Source organism: Pollicipes pollicipes, unplaced genomic scaffold, assembly GCF_011947565.3.
Source record: "Pollicipes pollicipes isolate AB1234 unplaced genomic scaffold, Ppol_2.1 Scaffold_2555;HRSCAF=2994_pilon_pilon_pilon, whole genome shotgun sequence".
NCBI classification, from domain to species: Eukaryota; Metazoa; Arthropoda; class Thecostraca; order Pollicipedomorpha; family Pollicipedidae; genus Pollicipes; species Pollicipes pollicipes.
Window position 1 is genome coordinate 4,411,831 of NW_023596136.1, and position 18,974 is coordinate 4,430,804.

The 18,974-nt window shown below is 49.6% G+C and overlaps 1 protein-coding gene across 1 annotated transcript in view; it reads left to right on the plus strand.

The window, feature by feature from the left end:
- The window catches only part of LOC119105942 (ATP-binding cassette sub-family G member 1), a 44,302-nt gene extending 34,197 nt beyond the window's left edge, over positions 1–10,105 (plus strand). Inside the window, exons 8-13 of the mRNA XM_037229516.1 lie at positions 1,071–1,669; positions 2,076–2,244; positions 4,429–4,529; positions 4,770–4,925; positions 5,692–5,916; positions 8,480–10,105. Coding sequence (XP_037085411.1) covers positions 1,071–1,669; positions 2,076–2,244; positions 4,429–4,529; positions 4,770–4,925; positions 5,692–5,916; positions 8,480–8,599 — 1,370 coding nt within the window. The 3' untranslated portion in view covers positions 8,600–10,105. The remainder of the gene's footprint in view (positions 1–1,070; positions 1,670–2,075; positions 2,245–4,428; positions 4,530–4,769; positions 4,926–5,691; positions 5,917–8,479) is intronic.
- The last annotated feature ends 8,869 nt before the right edge of the window (positions 10,106–18,974 follow it).

The following is an 18,974-nucleotide window of genomic DNA, read 5'->3' on the forward strand; positions in this document are numbered from 1 at the left end:
AACGAGGAACGATTAGTTTGTGTGTTAGTTGTTACATCTCACGACAAATCGACTGATGCTGGACGCCCTTTTCTTATATTTTGACGAAAATTGTTTAACTGAGTACAAACTATTTCCGGGAGCTTTATCTCCATCATATTACCGGTTTGTGAGATGCAGGTATACAATTAAGACATCGATATACTAAGTCTACAAACAAAGCAGTAATGTTACGCTCAGTAATGTCGGGCTCCATCCCTTTTCAAAGGCCAATATGGACATTATGGCTCAGTTTCAGCGAAATCCCGTCAGTCATCCTTACAACTCACGCACTTTCCATAGAGTGCGAGTGATTTTTTGTCAAAAGCTCGTACTCGCCTATAAATTGTTTGAAGTGAATGACTGCTACCAACACGCGATGGCAAAAGTATATCACGTCACGCCATTTGGTGTCAGGAAGTCTTGACGGAGTGGTTAAAACCAAAGCTCCCCTGATGGCCCAGGTTCGAACCTCTAAGTTGAGAACGGCAAAGCTGAAAAGGAAAAATTATTTAAACTACTCAACAAAGGCGGCGTCTTGTCGGATTTTTTCTCACTTGGTTTTCAAAATTTGGCAATTGGGATAGAGGCTAAAATCCTTCCCCAACTGAAGAATATGCAGCTCTGTCATCATATCCTACTGGGAAATGTGCTCGAAAAGAAGTCCTCATTGTCGTGATCCGTATGATTTCTTGTTGCATGTTGCAGTGAACCTCAGGTGTAAACGGCTCTTAGCCTGCTGTGCTCTCCGATTAAGCATTGTCGTCATTTTCGGGTCATCCTAGCTATATATTTGCCTTCTGTTTTGGTGATAGTGCAGAAGCACGTGCACGGTTGATTGTTTAACCGTAGCGTTATGCTGTTGTTTTCCCCTGACACCATTAGGACTTGCCCTATCGTGGGTCAAGCCTCGCTGCGGTGGCGCCATGGTCAAAAATACACACGGCGTCGAGCTGTTGCATACATAATCCACCAGCATTGTGTCTGTATCCTGAAAAGTCCCTGTCGGTGCCAATGCATCACGTTTCCAATGTGCGCATTTCTCTTTACAGACGAAACAGACTTTGCCATTTCAAGGCTGGCTAACGGTGAACTGCTGGCGGACGGGAAGAGTAATGGTGGCAGTCAGTTGCACCACCAGAATAGCTCGCCACTCCTCCAGAACGGCTCGTCATCTCACCAAAACGGACCGTCACTCCAACAGAACTTCTCGGTGTCCCACCTTAGTGATCCGTTACCCCGCTCGAATGACATTTCATCCCACCATAGCAGCGCTCCGGCAAACCAAAGCGTGTCTTCGCTACCTCAGTACGTGGACGGGAGCGTACCGCGTCATAGTCGCGCGGCTCAGCATCCGAACGGCGCTGCGGGCGCTCTGTCGAGCGCACCAGGATCGCCCCTGAGCTGCGAGGCCGACGAGCCGTGCTGCACCAGCCGACTGCTGGAAGAGCAGGCGGCTGGGGACCACGCCGAGCGTGTCCAGCTGGGCGTCCTCTGTCCGAGGCTCGAGGCCGACGTCGGAGCCCGGCCGCTCGACCCTGTGTGCCGGCTGCAGCGACTGGACTCGGGCCGGGAGCTGTACAGAACGACGGCCACCACGCAGTTCTGCGTGCTACTCAAGCGCACGTGCAAGTCGATCGTTCGCGATCCGGTAAGGCCATCGCTGGTGTCTCACTTTTCTCTGATTTTGCATCGCCGGACGCCGTGCTTGGATCTGATTACTCTGCATAACCTATAGGAATTTCTCTGTCGATTGATGTGTTAAGCATGCGATAAGTTACGAAACTAAAAGTTTGCTGTCTTTTGAGACCAGCACTGGTTATCACACCACTGTCAATGACTGAACAGTTCTTGGGAATTCGTCAGATATTTGGTATTGCATTCGTTGTGCTCCTGTTTATTCCTCAATGTTTAGAAAGGCTCGAACATTTTCTTCTCAATGATCTTATCTTGACAGAACGCCCTGTTCGGGAGCACGCACTGATTGCTGATTTTTAGTTAGTTTATCTGCGACCCCATGACGTCGCCTGACAGCGTGCTGATGGCGTTTGCGTCAGATGCTGACCATGGCCCGCCTGGCGTCTCACCTGCTGTTCGGCCTGCTCATCGGCAGCCTCTATTTCCGCATTGGCAACGAGGCAAAAGATGTGTACAACAACGCCGCGCAGCTGTTCTTCGCGCTCATGTTCCTGCTGTTCAGCGCGCTCATGCCCACGATTCTCACCTGTGAGTCTGCAGTGCTCGCCCGGTCGCGGGCTAGGTCAGTCATGTCGCCGCTCGCCATCGCTCTCATCTGCATTATTTTAGACAGACATACTCCTGCTCACTCTCCTGACCTGTGCATCATTGGTTCTCATCTCAGCAGCTGAGCGCGTCGTTAAGCGCCAGTGGCACATACACGCACAAATTCCTGTATTATACAGATAAAATATTAGCCATGTTTGATCATCTGACCCTCCTATCCTCTTTCCTACTTTGTCCTTAATCTCCGCGACGCCCCGCTTGTCCGGGGCAGACCGCATGCGTCAGCTACGGGTGGGCCGAGAGACCATATGGGGAGGGGGACCCGACCGGGCGCCCAGCGCACAATCCCAGCAGTCCTCGCGCGGACTGTAGCTCGGCGGTTGGTTCCCCAGGCGTGTGTAGTCCTCTGAAATGATCATTTCTGGTCAAAAGCGCTCTTATCCAAGCAATCAAATGTGTGAAATATACACTGAGTGCAAAACATAGGTTGGCAGCAAATTAAAATCTTGTAGTTCCAGAAATCTAGCTTACGTACACCAGACGGGAATGATTCCGCGACCGTGGTTGTCGTGGCCTTGAATGTCGTTACCTGTGGGGTGACACAAGTTGAGTGACGTTCCTGTTGCGTCATGCATGCCCGGATGACCTTGAAATAATGTGCACGAAAAAAACTCGCACAACTACGCCGTCGTTTAGCTCAGAGATCAAGGAGTTTTAGGCTTTAAAAAGAGCAGGGCAGTGAACTACACAGAATTGTCTTCAAAATGGCGATGCTAGTTCAACAACCGGCACGAATGTGGAACACTCCCTTTAAGCCTTTTTACTTTCCAAGTGGCTACTAGCATTTTGCTAACACTGCGCAGCATTCTGCCAATACAAAACGCGGTCGGCAACCAACGAATCTGCAGATCGTAAGTGGTGAGACGCCACTGTGAGGTTTACAGTACCCCGCATCACTCATGTTTGCTCAAAAGAAAACAGGTAGCAATGTGCTCAAAATTCACAAAGAGAACTTTGGTATCAGTCTTGTGTTTCTGTATGGCGTGTGTTTGTAAACGTTGGTAGAAACGTTGTAATTATCAACGTTCAGGAAAAATTTGTTTTTGCCTGGCTTAGTATGGTAGATTATTGATCAAGGAATACAAAACAGTTGGCCAATCGCAAAATCTCTAAAAGGACAATCCAGTGATCTTTCTGGAAGGTTCTGTGATTTTCAGGTTGGATACACCACGGAGGTGATCTTGACCACCCCCATCCGTCCATGTTATGAAATGCGGGGAATCCTGGCAAAAATTTAATCAGTCCTGAGAACTTCCTTTATATTCGCGACACGTAGTCATGTGTGCATGTTAGCCGTCAATGCGGCATCAGGCTTTGGACCCACAGGCCTACAATTTAAATACAGACACTAATCGTCAGTCCCTCGAGGGGCATGCTTGTGTGCTAGAAGTTTCTGTAGTTTGGCTCCTGTACTTGTTCATGGTTGCCATGCTTGCGGCAGACCAAGGGCACTCAACGATGGTCACAGTAAACGGATTTCAATAAGAAGCTTATAAGTGTTGTGAGTAATGGGGCGTGTGCCAAGCCTTAAGGAAGCTTTTCACCTTATTGGGGCAAACACCAGGTGTGATGTCATTTTTTTGTAACTAACGGTTTGTTTCCTAAGCACAGAAGAATTTTATAGTAATGCAACTTTACTAATGAGTAGGTATGGCCCGTATTACGCATCGTTTGTTTACGCCATGGGAAGTCCTCATGGCGTCAGAGTCGCTGCCGGAGCTGCCGCTCCAAAGCTGCCGCTGTAACAAACGGGGTGATCCACTCATGGTACTTCTACGCGCTGCAAGGTGGCGTTGTTGATACGGAAAGTTGGCAGTGGTGACTTCCGAGGTTCGCTCAGCAACAGTTAGCCAATTAAACCAGTAGTAACCACCGTAACTTACTCTCATTCCAGCTGTTCTCTGGCGGACGTCCTGCTTTCGCTCGGGGAGCGGCACCTTGACAAAAACCGGATTACTTTTGCATTAATGGAACATTACCATGCATATGTGTGTTTTACAAGGGATGAAATGTCGTGTCATGACCTCATCGTCATCCCAGCTCTGAGATCTGCGAGGACGCGTCAGTTCTCCTCACCCGTGGTCACTCCGCCGGCCCCTTTTCCAGTTCCATTGGAGATGTCTGTTTTCAAGAAGGAGTACATGAACTGCTGGTATTCTGTCAAGTCATACTATCTGGCCAAGACGTTAGCTGATTTGCCATTTCAGGTAAGGCTCAGAAAGTATGTTTCATATTTTTGGTGCCTTCATCGCTTCTCTATTTTTTCATCGTCTCTTATAATGCCGGCGAAATGCTAGCGGGTACTGAATAATTTGGGGCTCAAATCTCCTACCAATTTATACATGACTTCTCTCCACACTCTTGATGTAGTTGCTGCGTCTATGTCCCAAATGGATTCAGTATGTGATATTTTCCGGGCGTCATCCGACTCCGTCCTCGTACCGCAGATAGCATTTCCGGTTATCTACGACGCCATCGTGTACTTCATGACGTCACAGCCCTTGGAGTGGGACCGGTTCTGCATGTTCTGCTTGATGACGATTCTGACGTCGCTTGTAGCGCAGAGCGTCGGTCTAGTCATAGGCGCCTGCTGTGGAATACAGGTAACGCACCATGGCTGGAGTGCATGTGCATCTCTCAGTAACCTACAGCGATTATGAACCCGTCTTGGCACACACGGGAACATGCGAACCGGACCGTGCAATCGGCCGCTGCCGGGGTGAGGGGAGGGGAGGGGAGCAACACCCCTCAGGTTATGGAGTCTGGCCCGCCGTCCGCCACCCGTTTTCTTCGGGCGGAATGCCTGGCCGGCCCGTGGCTGGGTTCGAGGGAAGCTGAGAAGTGTGAGCCCGCCTCGCCCTCTGAGTGTGACGGGCGCGCGTCTGCCATGAGGAGCATCCGTTGAGCGCCGCGTGGGTTCGGCGCGGCCTAGTGTTAGACGTGTTTCTCTGTATGTTTGTTGTGTTCTGCGTAGTATTTCGTCCTCGCAAATATTTTGCTGCTAAACCGTCTGCTGAACATGGACGTAGTGTGTTTTCTTACATGTCTTTGTCTCTTGCCTTTTCCGAATAGGTTCATTTAGCTGCTTTCGTTCTGACATGCGATAGAACTGACTGATGGTCGTTCGAAGTTTCAGGGACATAAGAGCAATAAAGCGTGTGATTATTCTTTGAACACTGGATGTTCCATTCAGCTCAGAATACTAGCATTGGACTGAGAAAAAAACATTTTTCGAATTTTGGTCAGCAGTTATCATTACCAACCGTTTTTACGATAAGCCATTGGCATGCGTTCTTGCGGTGGTCGCGAGCCGTTGCCAACGGAGACGTGCTTCAGGTGCGCTACAGTGGCGTTGTGCTGTTGTTACAGCTGGCCGTGTTCCTGGGGCCGGTCACGATGATCCCCATCATCCTGTTTTCGGGCTTCTTTGTGAACCTGAACACGATTCCGGTGTGGCTGTCGTGGGTGTCGTACATCTCGTACGCCCGATACAGCTTCCAGGGCCTCATGCTGTCCGTCTACGGCTTTGGTCGCGAAGATATGCACTGCTCACTACCCTACTGCCACTTCAGGAGCCCTGAGAAGTTTCTCAAGGTGGGTACCCTTGAGAATTGTGACGTCCAGCATACCTTATCAAGTGGCGTGTACAGGAAAATATTTACGAAGCAGCAAGCACAACAAGAAGAGCTTGCGTGTGGTGTTTGTATTCATGCTCCAACCATGAGGATAGCGTTTGGGCTGGCACGTTGCATGAAACGTGTGGCTCACCTGAGCTAATCACGGTCAGCTCCGCCCCGCCGGGAATGAAACACTAGCGATCGAGACACGCTCTCACCATTGATCAACTTGGAGTCCAACATTTGCCCGGCTTTGTGTTATTTGGACATCATTCGGTCACGTTGGGCGTATGATTTACGCATGGTCCACGCCGTACGCGCGCCGTATTGCGTGACCTCGTGGCCACGAGGTCACGCAATACTTCCCAGTGACCCAGAGTCACTGGGAACATTGACTTGTCAGTTTACATTCAACATCGCTACATTTATATAATTCTACCGGGGAATACATTCACTCAAAACCTGACTAATATATGATTAGTTGCGGGCAGGTGGGAGGTTCATTTGATAGCTGTTGTGTTAATGAATGGTTGGACCATAACTCAAAAGAAGGGATGAGTGATTGAGAAATGTTTGAATGAATGGGTTGGATGAATGGTTAGTCAGTCGTAGTTTTAAGACTTGGGTAGGCTCGGATGGATTTTCCTCCTGACGTTTCTGTGCGTATGATGTTTTTCTCTCCGTACTACAGCTGTGCGGAAAATGTTCATGTGGCACGTTACATTAGATCGCACCTACATGTAGCAAAGCAGGGATAAGCTGGGTCTTAAGTAGCTCAATAGTGGGAGCGCTCACTCCATGTGCAGGAAGCCAGCTGTTCGTGTTCAATGGACCAAATTTTCCGTGCTTGCCTTGGATGAGGAATAGCAGCTCACCACAAGGTGACAGCTCAAATGTCGTCTTTACAGCCGGGGAAAGGAGAGAAAACCATATAACTCATAAAATTACCTGTAATGGCCGATTGGTTAGCTCATTGGACCTCTGTGTGGGGCACGAGCTCGAATGCCGGTTACAATAGTTACAATAGGGTCCCTGAGCGCTTAAATGGTAGGCGAAGCTATTGAGGTTTCAGCAAAGTGTCGAAACAACATGCGTCGCGTTGTTGTTTTTTAAATAAAATGAGCTCAGAAAATGTATAGTAATTTGTGAGGAAAACTTGTCGACTCAAAACATTTTTCACAACCTAATTTGCATGCTTTTTCACATTTTACAACGTGCTCTAGCTTTAAAAGGAATGTGCCAGATACGTAAGGGTTTTTAACTGAAATAATTTTCTTAAAGGTCATTCGGCGCAGTTCACAGTCATGCTCTTCTTCAGACCTGAAACCGCCCAATTTCTGAGCTGTACGTTTGTGAAGATGTGCACACTGTTTCGTGCAGAATATTTCAAGGTCACCTAGGCATTCGTGACGTTCAAATAACGTCATCCGTGTCAGCCGTTCCTCCGGTCATGCGACGCTCGTGGTAAAGACAAGTATGATTATTCATTCGTCCATACCTGGCGTTCGTAAGCACGATTTTCAGACATAACGGCCGTCAGCTGACTCAGCCGATGTGTGCAAGCTATGCAAGGTGCTGACACGAATTACGTTGTGTTTTACATAACACAAAAAAGAAAAATACAAAAAGTTATGCATTTTTCGTAATTATTACGGAAATCAGACTTGCAATCGAGTGAGTTATGAAAAACGCTATGGCCGAGCGTGAGGATGCAATTAAATACATTAAACTCAGGATAAATACGCAAGAACACCACGAGAAATGAACCAAAACACGAGCACCTGACGATGCTTGGTTAGCGCACATCCAGCACGGCCGTGGGCCACCTCTCGGGAGATTGAAAAGCTATAAATGAATGTTGTAATGTAAATGCTCCATGACACAATCAAACAATGATATATTGAGGGACATCTTTATTAAATAAAGAACTGTGTTGTCGAGAGCAGTCTTTCCCACTTTAAAGTATACCAATGGTTATAAGGGAGCCATTTCATCATGACTGATGCTTGCTTCCATATCTCCCAATGTGGAACGTTTCCTTTAAGCGTATGAAGCAAACATGGAACTTTCTCTCAGTACAGTGTCCGCATTATCGCATTGCTTCATTATTTTGCGATATAATTTTTCTTGGATTTCCAATAGCAGGCTCTCTGGTCAAATCCTATGTCCTGGCATTTTTCGTCATGTCTAGTGGAAATGATCGTAGTTTCAGCTTCGTTTCTCAGCTTTCACAAATGTATGTGCGCTACTTTGATAATCTAAGAAACATTAGTATCAGGTAGGCTTTACCATCATAAGCTACAAGCGTGCTTTTTTCTTACGTGAACGAGCCTTCACCAACCGTACTTTTCTGCAGACTCTCCGAATCCTCAATAACTGCGTAATTATGACTATACCCGATCCCGAGCGTGGCCTGAATGTGATATCTATGCCACAGGGACTTTCCTGCTGCGAAACATGTTTACTATGCAACGCTGCTTTCTCTTGTACCGCACGCGCTGTCTTCCCGTGCTGATCTATCTGTGTGGGCTTCCCTCCAGGAGATGGACATGCTGGACGCCGACTACTGGACGGATGTGGCCGTGCTCTGCGCGATGACCGTCTGCCTGCGACTCATTGGCTACTTCGTGCTCCGCTGGAAGCTCAAGATGGAGCGATGAGGCCTGCCGCCGCTCTGGTGACACCAGCAATCGATGTGGCAGTCTGGACAACGGCCCAACACCGAGCTGGATGTTGGGGCAGCGGCTCATCAGCGGCGGAGCGTGCGGGACCGTGTGGGTGCGGGCTGCGGTGGAGCGTGCGGGACCGTGTGCGGGAGGGCTGCGGCTCATCAGCGATCGAGCGTGCGGGACCGCGTGCGTACGGGCTGCACCGACTAGACACGGGTCTGACCTGCGCACACTCTTCCGTTTGGTGCTGCGGTCTGGCTGTATAGCCCGTAACGCCACCCTGGCCCCAGCCTGAGACAGGCGGCCCGTGGACGACCGTTTGAACGCCGCCAGTTCGGCGCCGTCCGCTGGCGTTCCACCAGCGCCCCGGCGGAACGAGTGAGGTTCTGGGTGTCTGGAAGACATCGCGCCTCAACTTCGCCGTTCGGCCGCGCTCCGAAACAAATGCATGTGACATTGCGATATTTCTAGGATAGGAAAGAAGCTACGAGGTGTTTTCCAAGCTGTAATTGAGTTGTATCAGAAGCCACAGTTATCTTTTTTAGTTTTGATCATGTTTAGAGGAATGGATCGGAAGGCATGGGAACTTTTGCATGCTGGAGTTGATTTCGATCGGTGTAACTTTAGATTACATTTTGAAGGCAATGCTTTGGATTATTTACATTCAGCGGATTTGCGTTAGGCGGAGATCAATGGCAAATACGGCGACCAACGGCTCTTAACTGAAAGATGCTGCAAAAAGGTCACGCAATACCGTCCGCCTCAGTTCTGATATGATACTGATATTATTGCAAGCTCGCGATGGACCCACCATTAAGCTGTACTCAAGTGAGAGTGACTGTGGTCGTCAAGCAATATAACCTGTGCGGTGCCACAGATGTTTGCTGTAAGCTATCGTAAAGTTTCCTCATCATGTTAGCTGTATTGGTCATGCCTGAATGCCAAGGAAAGGTCCCAGGTTAAAACGAAACCAAGCAAAATACCATGGAGCCCAACGAATCTTTGGAAAAGGCCCAGGCAAGACCCTGGAAAACCTTCAGCACAGTTTTGAATTGGGTCCAGGACACCAAGAAGACATAAATCGGGATGAATCGCAGACCCTGGAAGATCTATGACGCGGGCCGGATGAATGGGATCCAACGCCCACCCCTAAGGTCCGCAGCAATGAACACCTTCTTGGCATGGTATTGGTGATTCCTATAGACTGGCAAGTTTTTTCCGGCCGGTGGGTTAATTACCTTGAGCGTTTATGCGCCAGCAAATCTTGTCGTTGGTATTCCATGTGTCTCAAAGGTCGCCGAGACAGTTATCAAAATAAGCCCAAAGAATGAATCTAAACAATGTATTTGACAGACATTATGGCCGGTGGAACGGGGTAGAACTCTCAAGATACAAGGAAGAGTTTTTGTTACCGACGCTTCTGAACCGTTAACAGACACGTATGCGCATTGCGTGCAAACAAGTCGTTTGGAAATAAATGACTACCGCTGAATGGTAACCGCCTCACATTATCTTGCGCACATGCAACCAATGGCAGATGTGTGTGTATGTGGGGGGGGGGGGGGGCGTCTGGACATGCGTGCGTGCGTTCTGCAGTTACCTGGCTGCCGCTGGTGCTGCGCGTCGCCAGCTGCCTCTGTCTCATCTCCTCATCGCAGTTCTGGCTGCCGCTGGTGCTGCGCGTCGCCAGCTGCCTCTGTCTCATCTCCTCATCGCAGTTCTGGCTGCCGCTGGTGCTGTGCGTCGCCAGCTGCCTCTATCTCATCTCCTCACGGCAGTTCTGGCTGCCGCTGGTGCTGTGCGTCGCCAGCTGCCTCTATCTCATCTCCTCACGGCAGTTCTGGCTGCCGCTGGTGCTGTGCGTCGCCAGCTGCCTCTATCTCATCTCCTCACGGCAGTTCTGGCTGCCGCTGGTGCTGTGCGTCGCCAGCTGCCTCTATCTCATCTCCTCACGGCAGTTCTGGCTGCCGCTGGTGCTGTGCGTCGCCAGCTGCCTCTATACGTCTCCTCACGGCAGTCAATTATAATCAGAAGCCCACGGGTCAGCACACGAGCCGGATGACGTTAGGCGCACTACTCAGCACGTGCAGACTGGTACACCGGGCAGCAACACACAAGTGTGAGCCAGACAGCTGGGGTAAAGGGGGTGGCCGGCGTACTGGCGGGATGGCACCATGAACGGCTGTCTCCACGCACATGGTTGTGCGCTCTTAACCACGGTATCCCACCCTCGCCGTTTGGTTGGTCATATCATCGAAACGGGGCAAATCGGAACCAGATGCTTTGAAAAAGCTTCCTAAATGCCATGGTAGCCGTAAATTGGCAACGATCTCACGCAGCCAGCGAATTACACTGAATTACATGTCAGCCCCGGGAGCCCTGTCGTCCTTAACTAAGCCGCACGCTTCATACAATCGGCACCTCACCACATTACTCCAAGCATACACATCCGCTAAGACCAACGTCATCCCGCTCATTCTTGGCTCGTACACGAACAATCCCTCTTTCTCCCTTTCAGCGCCCTTGCATGAATAAAAATTGTCACGTTTTCTCGAGTACTAAATCCTAGATTATTGCAGTCCTAAATGCGCCTGGTTAAGCATGGTCTTCATAAGTTTATTTTCTGCTGTTCTTCGGCCAGTTCTCCGTTCTCAAACACAAGCTATGAATCATAGCTTGCTATCAAAGGTATCAAGCTATCTAACCTTTTGTTTCTAGCCTTTCTAACCTAACCTTTCTAAAGCTATCAAACCTTTCTAAAGCTATCAAACCTTTCTAAAGCTATCAAACCTTTCTAAAGCCATCAAACCTTTCTTAATTTGAGCACACCTATTCCACCTATGACTCACCTACCTGACTTACTTATGAACCCAAGCTCCGCCCATTGGGGTAACAACATATGACGTCTTAGGCAAGTGCGTCATGTGCGTCTTTCAAAAACGCCTATATAGGTACAAGTATGGGCAAAAACCCAGACAAGGAGAAAATGAAGCAGAGGAAGCCAAGAAGCAGCTGATTTGGCTCGTGTAGACATGTAGTCCGCAGCAATGGCGCACTTGGAATTTATGCGATTCGACCGTTAGTTACGTTGTCAAAATCATCATCTTCTATCACTTTCGTCCACATCTTGTCCACTTACCCGACATCCAAGACCAACAAGAGCGCGTCGACCATTGGTAGTCGTTTTGCATACAACCACGAATTATTTGTGAACGACCTAATTTGCTCAGCCTCTCAGCCAAGTGAGGGATGGACTTAGGTCGTGACGTCACTGATCAGTCGCTAGGTACGTCATGGCTTGAATGGGGCTGCTAGAATTTGGGAATGGGTTTCCATTGGCGAATGCAGAACGGGCGCCTGACATCACTGCAAAAGCCCATCCCTGATTTCCTACCTCGAGTACGTCTGTCCGCCCTAAGACGTTGTCTGCCTTTCGCGTGACGTCTCGGCCGACCACCACTTATCTTCTGGCTAAGAGACCAAGCAAGCGCGGTTGCTCATCAGCAAAGTCATAGTTGTTCACAAAGTAACGCCTGGAAACGATTGAAAGGCTATTGGCGGTCTTTTATGTCGGGAAGCGGACAGCTCTTGACCGCGTGCGCATAGTGTGCTTGCCGATAACGTTTTCAGCGACAAAGCATTCGATAACGCCATAATGGAACTATATCCAAATGTGCCATTGCTACCAGCGTATTTTCTTTTTTAGCCCCTAGCGAGCCTCGAGTAGCGGAAAACCGGAAACATTTTGCGGTTAATGAAAAATCGAGACATTTTGTGACATGCCGTTGCGAATGAAACATGCATACAGATTGATGTGATTTGCACGTTGCATGCATGCACGTTTAAGACTAAAATTGCAAAGCTTATGACTATGAGTATGATAATGACTATGCCGCATGAGCGCAGGCAGCATTTCATAAAGCGAGTTGGGGGAGAGGGGTCTCGGTAATGGCAGGCACGACGTTGATGTTCTTTATGTCTGCAGCTATCTATAACAAATAAATTCGGGCATGCGGGGGCGGGGGCTTGACTACCCCTTTGCTATGCTGCCTCCCCATAGATGGTAGCTCAGCCCCAGCAGAGCCACGTTATCGTGACGGAACATGGCCCACGACGATAGCAGCGGGGGGGGGGGGGGGGACTGGGGAAGAGGGACCACTGAGATTCCCGGGTCCTGGCGGACCTAAAATATGAGGAGTTCAGATGTCCAAAGGGGGGAGAGGTCTAGTAGACTGGGGTTCCGGTGATTGGGGGATGATGGTTCTTTTTGGCTCACGCGGTATGAAGGAAAAGGTAGGAGATCAATGAAATGAGTCCCAAAACGTTTTTGGTCAAAATAGGTGACCACTCTTGCCATTGTATGGTTCCCAGAGTGATCCCCCAGGAGTGTAACACTGGAGAGTCCCATGTGGAACCATCCAGTCACTGATATACCTACCTCGTTGTCTGCTCAGTGTCCCTTGCCGCTCAGGGGCCTTTTAGCTGCTCGCCGGGGGTCTGGCTATTGCAGGATCGCTATAGCCACTGAAGAGCCCACTGGCTATTGAGATGTTCCTGTGGGTTTTCGGTACGGTGCGGACATCCATGCCAAAGATGTTTGCGCGTAACTTAAGCACGGAAAAAGTATTGGTGACGTGTGTTGCACCGGCGTATGCCAATATTCAGGGACGAATTTGCAGGCGGCTTTGGCAGGATAAAATGAAGAAACACATGTCAGGCTATTATTCAATGGCAGCAGACACCTATGCTCAGTGGCGGATGCACAAAGAGGGCTGCGGGGCCATGCTCCCACCCTTGGGCGCCGAAGGAGCCCATAGGCTGTGGGGGGGCCCACAACCGACCGAATGGGCGCAAGTTTTTTTAACACCAAACGATGCAAAACTGGACGTCTTTGTGCCTCCACGCAACCGAAAACGGCAGCAGGCTAGCCTTAAGTGCCCATGAGCAGACAAAAATAATTCCTGGCTGATTGAGTGGATGGTGATTACCGAGGCTTCTAGATCCATAATGTCATCCGGAGGTCCTTCGCTGCTCTCGGGACACTATGTGCTTCCGGGACACTCTTGATAGATCAGCGGCCTTCCCCTGATTCTTCCCACTCTCCCGAAGGGCTCTATACGGTATTCCCGGCACTCCATATGTTCACCTACCCGGGCTCTCTGGGCTGCTCAGGGGCCATTCACATTGGTATCTGATTCTTTCCACTTTCTCGGAGGGCCCTGTGCTGTTGCTGGAGCCCATATAATGAAACACAACGGGGCATTCGCTGCTCAGGGACCTTTCATGCTGATCTTGGGCTTTTTCCCTTTGATCTCATTTGTGGAGGACCTTTCACTTCTGTCGGAGTCCTTTCTGTTAGCCTGTCCTGACACTATTGATCGCACAGGGGCCGCAACAATGGTTTCGGACGGTTCGTATTTCCTCGGAGGCTTCTAAGCTGTTGTCCGGAGCCTTATACATTCATTTGCCAAGGCACTCTCGATCGCTCACGGCCATTGATTCATGCACATTGGTGTTGGTTTTTTCTCGTCTGCTCGAAAAATCCTACATTGCCAACGGCAGCCTCTTGGTTGGTCTGCATGACCCTCGATCGCCCGATTGCTCAGGTGCCGTCCATATTGGTCTCGGGTTTCCCATTTTATCGGAGGACCTATGCTGTTGACGGAGCACTCTTGCTCTGATCTCCTATCTTGGCTGACGGGGCACGCTGTAAACGTTAATCGGCTGGGGCGCTCACTATCGCCGCGGGGCCCCCCACAGTGGCCTTGGGCTCTTCCGGCGAAGCTTGAAGGACTTGGCTGTTGTTAGAAGCCCCTCATGTGCTTGCGAGCGTAGCACTCCCGTCACTCATAGTGTCTTCCTTGCTCGTGTGAACGAGCCTAGCTTCATTGGTCCATGTGCGCAAGTCCGAGATCTATACAATCCTATCTATGCATGGCGATTTCCCTTTGCCCTTTGGTCGTAGAGAGCAGCAGCCGCATGTGTTCCAACCAATTTTAACGGGCAATTGCCTAAGATAATTTTACATACCGCTGACGTCGTAGGTGCTGTTTTGGTTGACTTTTTGGCGGGGGTCATTTTTTACTTTTGCACCACGTTCGTAACACATTTGGAATGCTAGCATGCTCCCTCACTATGTGCGAAACAGAAACTCGTTATTTGTCGTTAGCCATCAGGTGATCACATCGACTAGCAGGTTGACCAGCCGCCGGGAACCGGCTAGCCGTAACCAACCTTGCAGGCAAGTGTCGAGTTTGATTTTGATGACATTTAGCTGCCAAATGTACCTAAGTTTGCCAGATGTTGTCCAAAATATTTGCCTGAAATTGATAGGATCCACCATTAATTGAAGAAAATGGAAGTGCTTGAAGTGTATAAATACGAAACACGCCTAGTTTTCTCGGGCTGCTCACAGGAAGATGCATTCCGCATGGCAAACAGGATACACAAGGATCTTAAAATCCAATGACCAAAACGCAAGAATTATTTTGAGGGACCAAACTTCAGGGGAGCACAATGTTGCATTACCCCTGCCCCCTTGAAGAAATCATAGATCCTCACTGCTTGTGTTTCATAAAAGACCATAAGTGATTAAAGAACGTGCACTTCATCAGGTCTAAATCAGCAACAAGCACATTGACCTTCTGTGTGAAACGGGTCACAGAATCGAGTGGCAGTAGCGCTGACAGTGCAGTGATTAACTGTGTGTCTGGGAAACCAAGGCGCGGGGGTTCAATCTGCGTGTACAATTGGCGGGAGAGACCGGAGACGCTATATGACCCCAGCTGCTAAGTGCGTCACCATGGTGAGAGGCGTCGGAAAACTCCAATAACGAGAGCTGGCTGAGATCGATGATGGCTCCGTTGGGCCAGGCCAACGAAAGCAATGTGATGCATTGTGCAGAATGCAATGATGCTGGAATTAAGATTTTCAGCTGTTTTCGAACAAAGGCTTATGAGGATGCAGCCTCCGTCAGTCAACATACCGAGATGCTTTGAAGTTCTGCTCAGTGTATCACCAACCGCAATAACGTAGGTCACACCTTAACCGTCACCAGACACACTGGGATGTGTTTTGGCGCAGACAGGGTGTAACAAACACACGCGCAACGTCCGTCTGCAGCATGTTGGCATCACACTGAATTGTCATGGAAGCATTCGCGGAGCACGTTTTCCAATGTTCTCAGTCCACTCTAGCGCTCTGAAGACCAGGAAGCTTCCAAGTAGATGGCCACGCTATAAGACGCAGCCGACCAACGAGCGGAGACCGCCGCGTGCTGATGCTCTCGGGGTCTGGCCGCCTGACACGCGAGATCTGGCCACCGTACACACGGGATATGGTCACCTGACACGCAGGTTCTGGCCGCCTGACACGCGAGATCTGGCCGCCGTACACGCAGGATTTGATCACCCTACACGCGGGATCTGGCCGCCTTGCATGCGGGATCTGGCCACGTGACACACAGGATCTGGCTGCCCTACACGCGAGATCTGGCCACCTTACATGCGGGATCTGGCCGTCCTACACACGCGACCGGTGGACACCCTTTCTAGGGTGTGTCTTTGAGGGGGTGAATGTCCTGTAATCAGCTGAGGCAGAGCTTTTTCTTGGCACGCGGATTAATGATAAGCTTTCAGGTCTATCGCACCACACCGATGTTGATATTCGTGACGCGAGAGCAGTTTTTCTTTGATAGGTCGAGAAAGCCGTATTAGATACTAACGCCACCTATTTTACGCACTGGGATTTTCCTCCAACCACCTCAAAGCCCCCACTTTCCACACTACTGGTACTTGGTGGATTAAGTGTGAAATATATATATATATATATATATATATATATATATAGGTTATATATATAAGAGAGAGAGAGATATATATATATATAAGATATATATATATATATATATAAGATATATATATATATATATATATATCACGAAGATCTCCAGCAAAACATTGCCAATCAGCTTTTAAGTTGACTTTTTAGTAAAGAACGTTAATTTTTGGTAAAACCTAAAGCTGTGCAGTTGTGGGAATACTCCAGTAGATCGGACTACGTTCAAGTTTGTTATTGCTAACGCACCATTGTGATGTTGATTTGCAATTTATGTGCTTTTTGCGTGGGATATATGGGTTTATTAGTTTAGTTTTGTTGGTACTGAAACATTTCTTTCGAATAATGACTTGCATAAGCATGCCGGAGGCTACACGGCCGCGCTCAAAACATTTTGTGATAGGCCACTCGGCTCTACTGTCCCGCCACCAACTGCCGACTACGGGAAAGCCTTGAGCTACATCAGGTGGCTGAGCGAATCGAAGAGGAATCTCACTAATATCATCTTCAAGACCGCGACGGTAGAAGGAAGTGATCCCTGTTCATGATCTAAAATACGTGGCAAAATTGATCGGGAGGGATTGATATCATGATATCATCACAAAAGAGTTATATGTAAGAAATCAAAGAAAGAAAAAGAGTGACACAGCAATGCCGCCACCAGGAAATTCAACAAGCTTCTTGATGTCGCGAAATGCAAGTACAAGCCTCAGTGAAGATTTCCATGCCCAGTTGCCTGCATAATGAATCAGGAGGAGGTTGCCATGAAGGACCAGTGCATGCACCGGGAGCTTACCCTGGGGTCATATGACCGGGATATGGTTGTGACTACGGAGGCTCACGAGGGCGGAGGATGGCCAAACATCTCCAGGGGCGTTGCGGCTCGGCCGCGAGTGAGACGGTGTCTGCTGCTGAACCCGAATCGCCTTCCCCACCGTCTGCTGAGCCAGCGCTGACTGCTAGTGCTGACCCCGAGCCTGCTCCAGGACCAAGTGGCTTCAACGCTGGCGAGTTAGCCGAGAGCAAGGATTTTTACACGGTTCCGTACATGGTAGAAGGTGGCGACGACACCGATTGTTTGCTCCGATTGAGACCACTGTCACTGTAGAAAATAACGTCAACGATCTGACTGACACCGCTCTGGCGGTTGACTGCTACAGTGGCTCGAACCGGGCCGCTGCTGCTATCATCAACGCCTTTCAACAAGACAGCAGAGGCGGACTGGCTACTTGAAACCAAATATCGTAGATCCTAAAATGATCTGCTGCGCAAAAGACAGAGCGAGAAGGGAGACGGCTCGTAAAAGTTTTGAAGCAATCCACGAGTCAGGTTTGACCATCCTCTTCTCTGACGGCCGGGAAGGCAGGAGCTACATGAGCCACACGGAGCCAGACGAATGCCGTCGAAAAAACGTGGTCGTCATCATAGTGCTAGGCAGCCGCTACGTGACTCATTTTACGCCCGAATTTGGCCGCGCCCTGCACTTGTTCAACGACCTACACTCAGTGAGCCCGCAATGCGATGGTCACATTAATGTGCTCGGCTGCGATGGCACGGCCGTCAACACCGAAACGATAGGCGTCCTGTTCCGGCTGTTTGAACTGGCCACCGAGTCACCCGTACACTGGTTTATCTGTCAGCTGCACGGCAACGAGCTGAACTGCCTCCACCTGCTGTTGAGATTGGACGGCACGACCACGAGATCTAAATTTTTTTCTGGACCCGTCGGCAAGACCTGGGCCGGGGAGGTCTGGGAGAGGGACGTTGTGGCATTCTAGGTCGGGGCACGTGCCAAACCTGTCGATCGACCGGATTCAGCAGCTGAGCACCAACCAGCAGCTGCTGTACCTTCTGGCCTCCGGCGTTCAAAACGGCTCCGTCCGAAACGTGGCAGGCCAGCGGCGAATCGGACCATCGAACCATGTCAGGTAAATATGAAAACGCATTATCTTCGAATTTATAGCAACGCGTGTCTAAAGTTCAGGTATCCGTTGATATTTCATGTGCTCGCTGTTGAGCACTTACTTATTATTATACCTTGTGCCGTAGTATGTCACATCATTTGCTGGTTGCTTCAGGCTTTCTAGCATATTTGCTGATACGCATTCCCTCACATTTAAGGACTCTGGATATCGGCATAATTACATACATTAAATAGGCTCAATAATTTGTTATGACCTAATGCTAAGTTCGTAGCGAGTTGTTCCAATATATTCACTTTTGTTTTCAGATGGTTGACACTCGCCGCTCGTCTGTTCCTATTTCACATCTCTATCGAGACCTCCAGCAGCGCTCTCAAGGACCTCGTCCAGTACGTGGTCGGCCACTATGTGTCGGCATGGTCCGCCATCTGGCAAAGCAGCGGCTGCGACTTTGGCTCACGTAACCTGTTCCGGAGCATCGCGCTGTTCCGCGACTTGCCGCAGCACACATAGGCCACGGTGCAGCCAGTCCTCCAGAGTAACGGGTACCGGGTCCGTCCGGAACAGCTGCCGCTGGACATGGTATGGGATGAGAACCGCATGGTCCG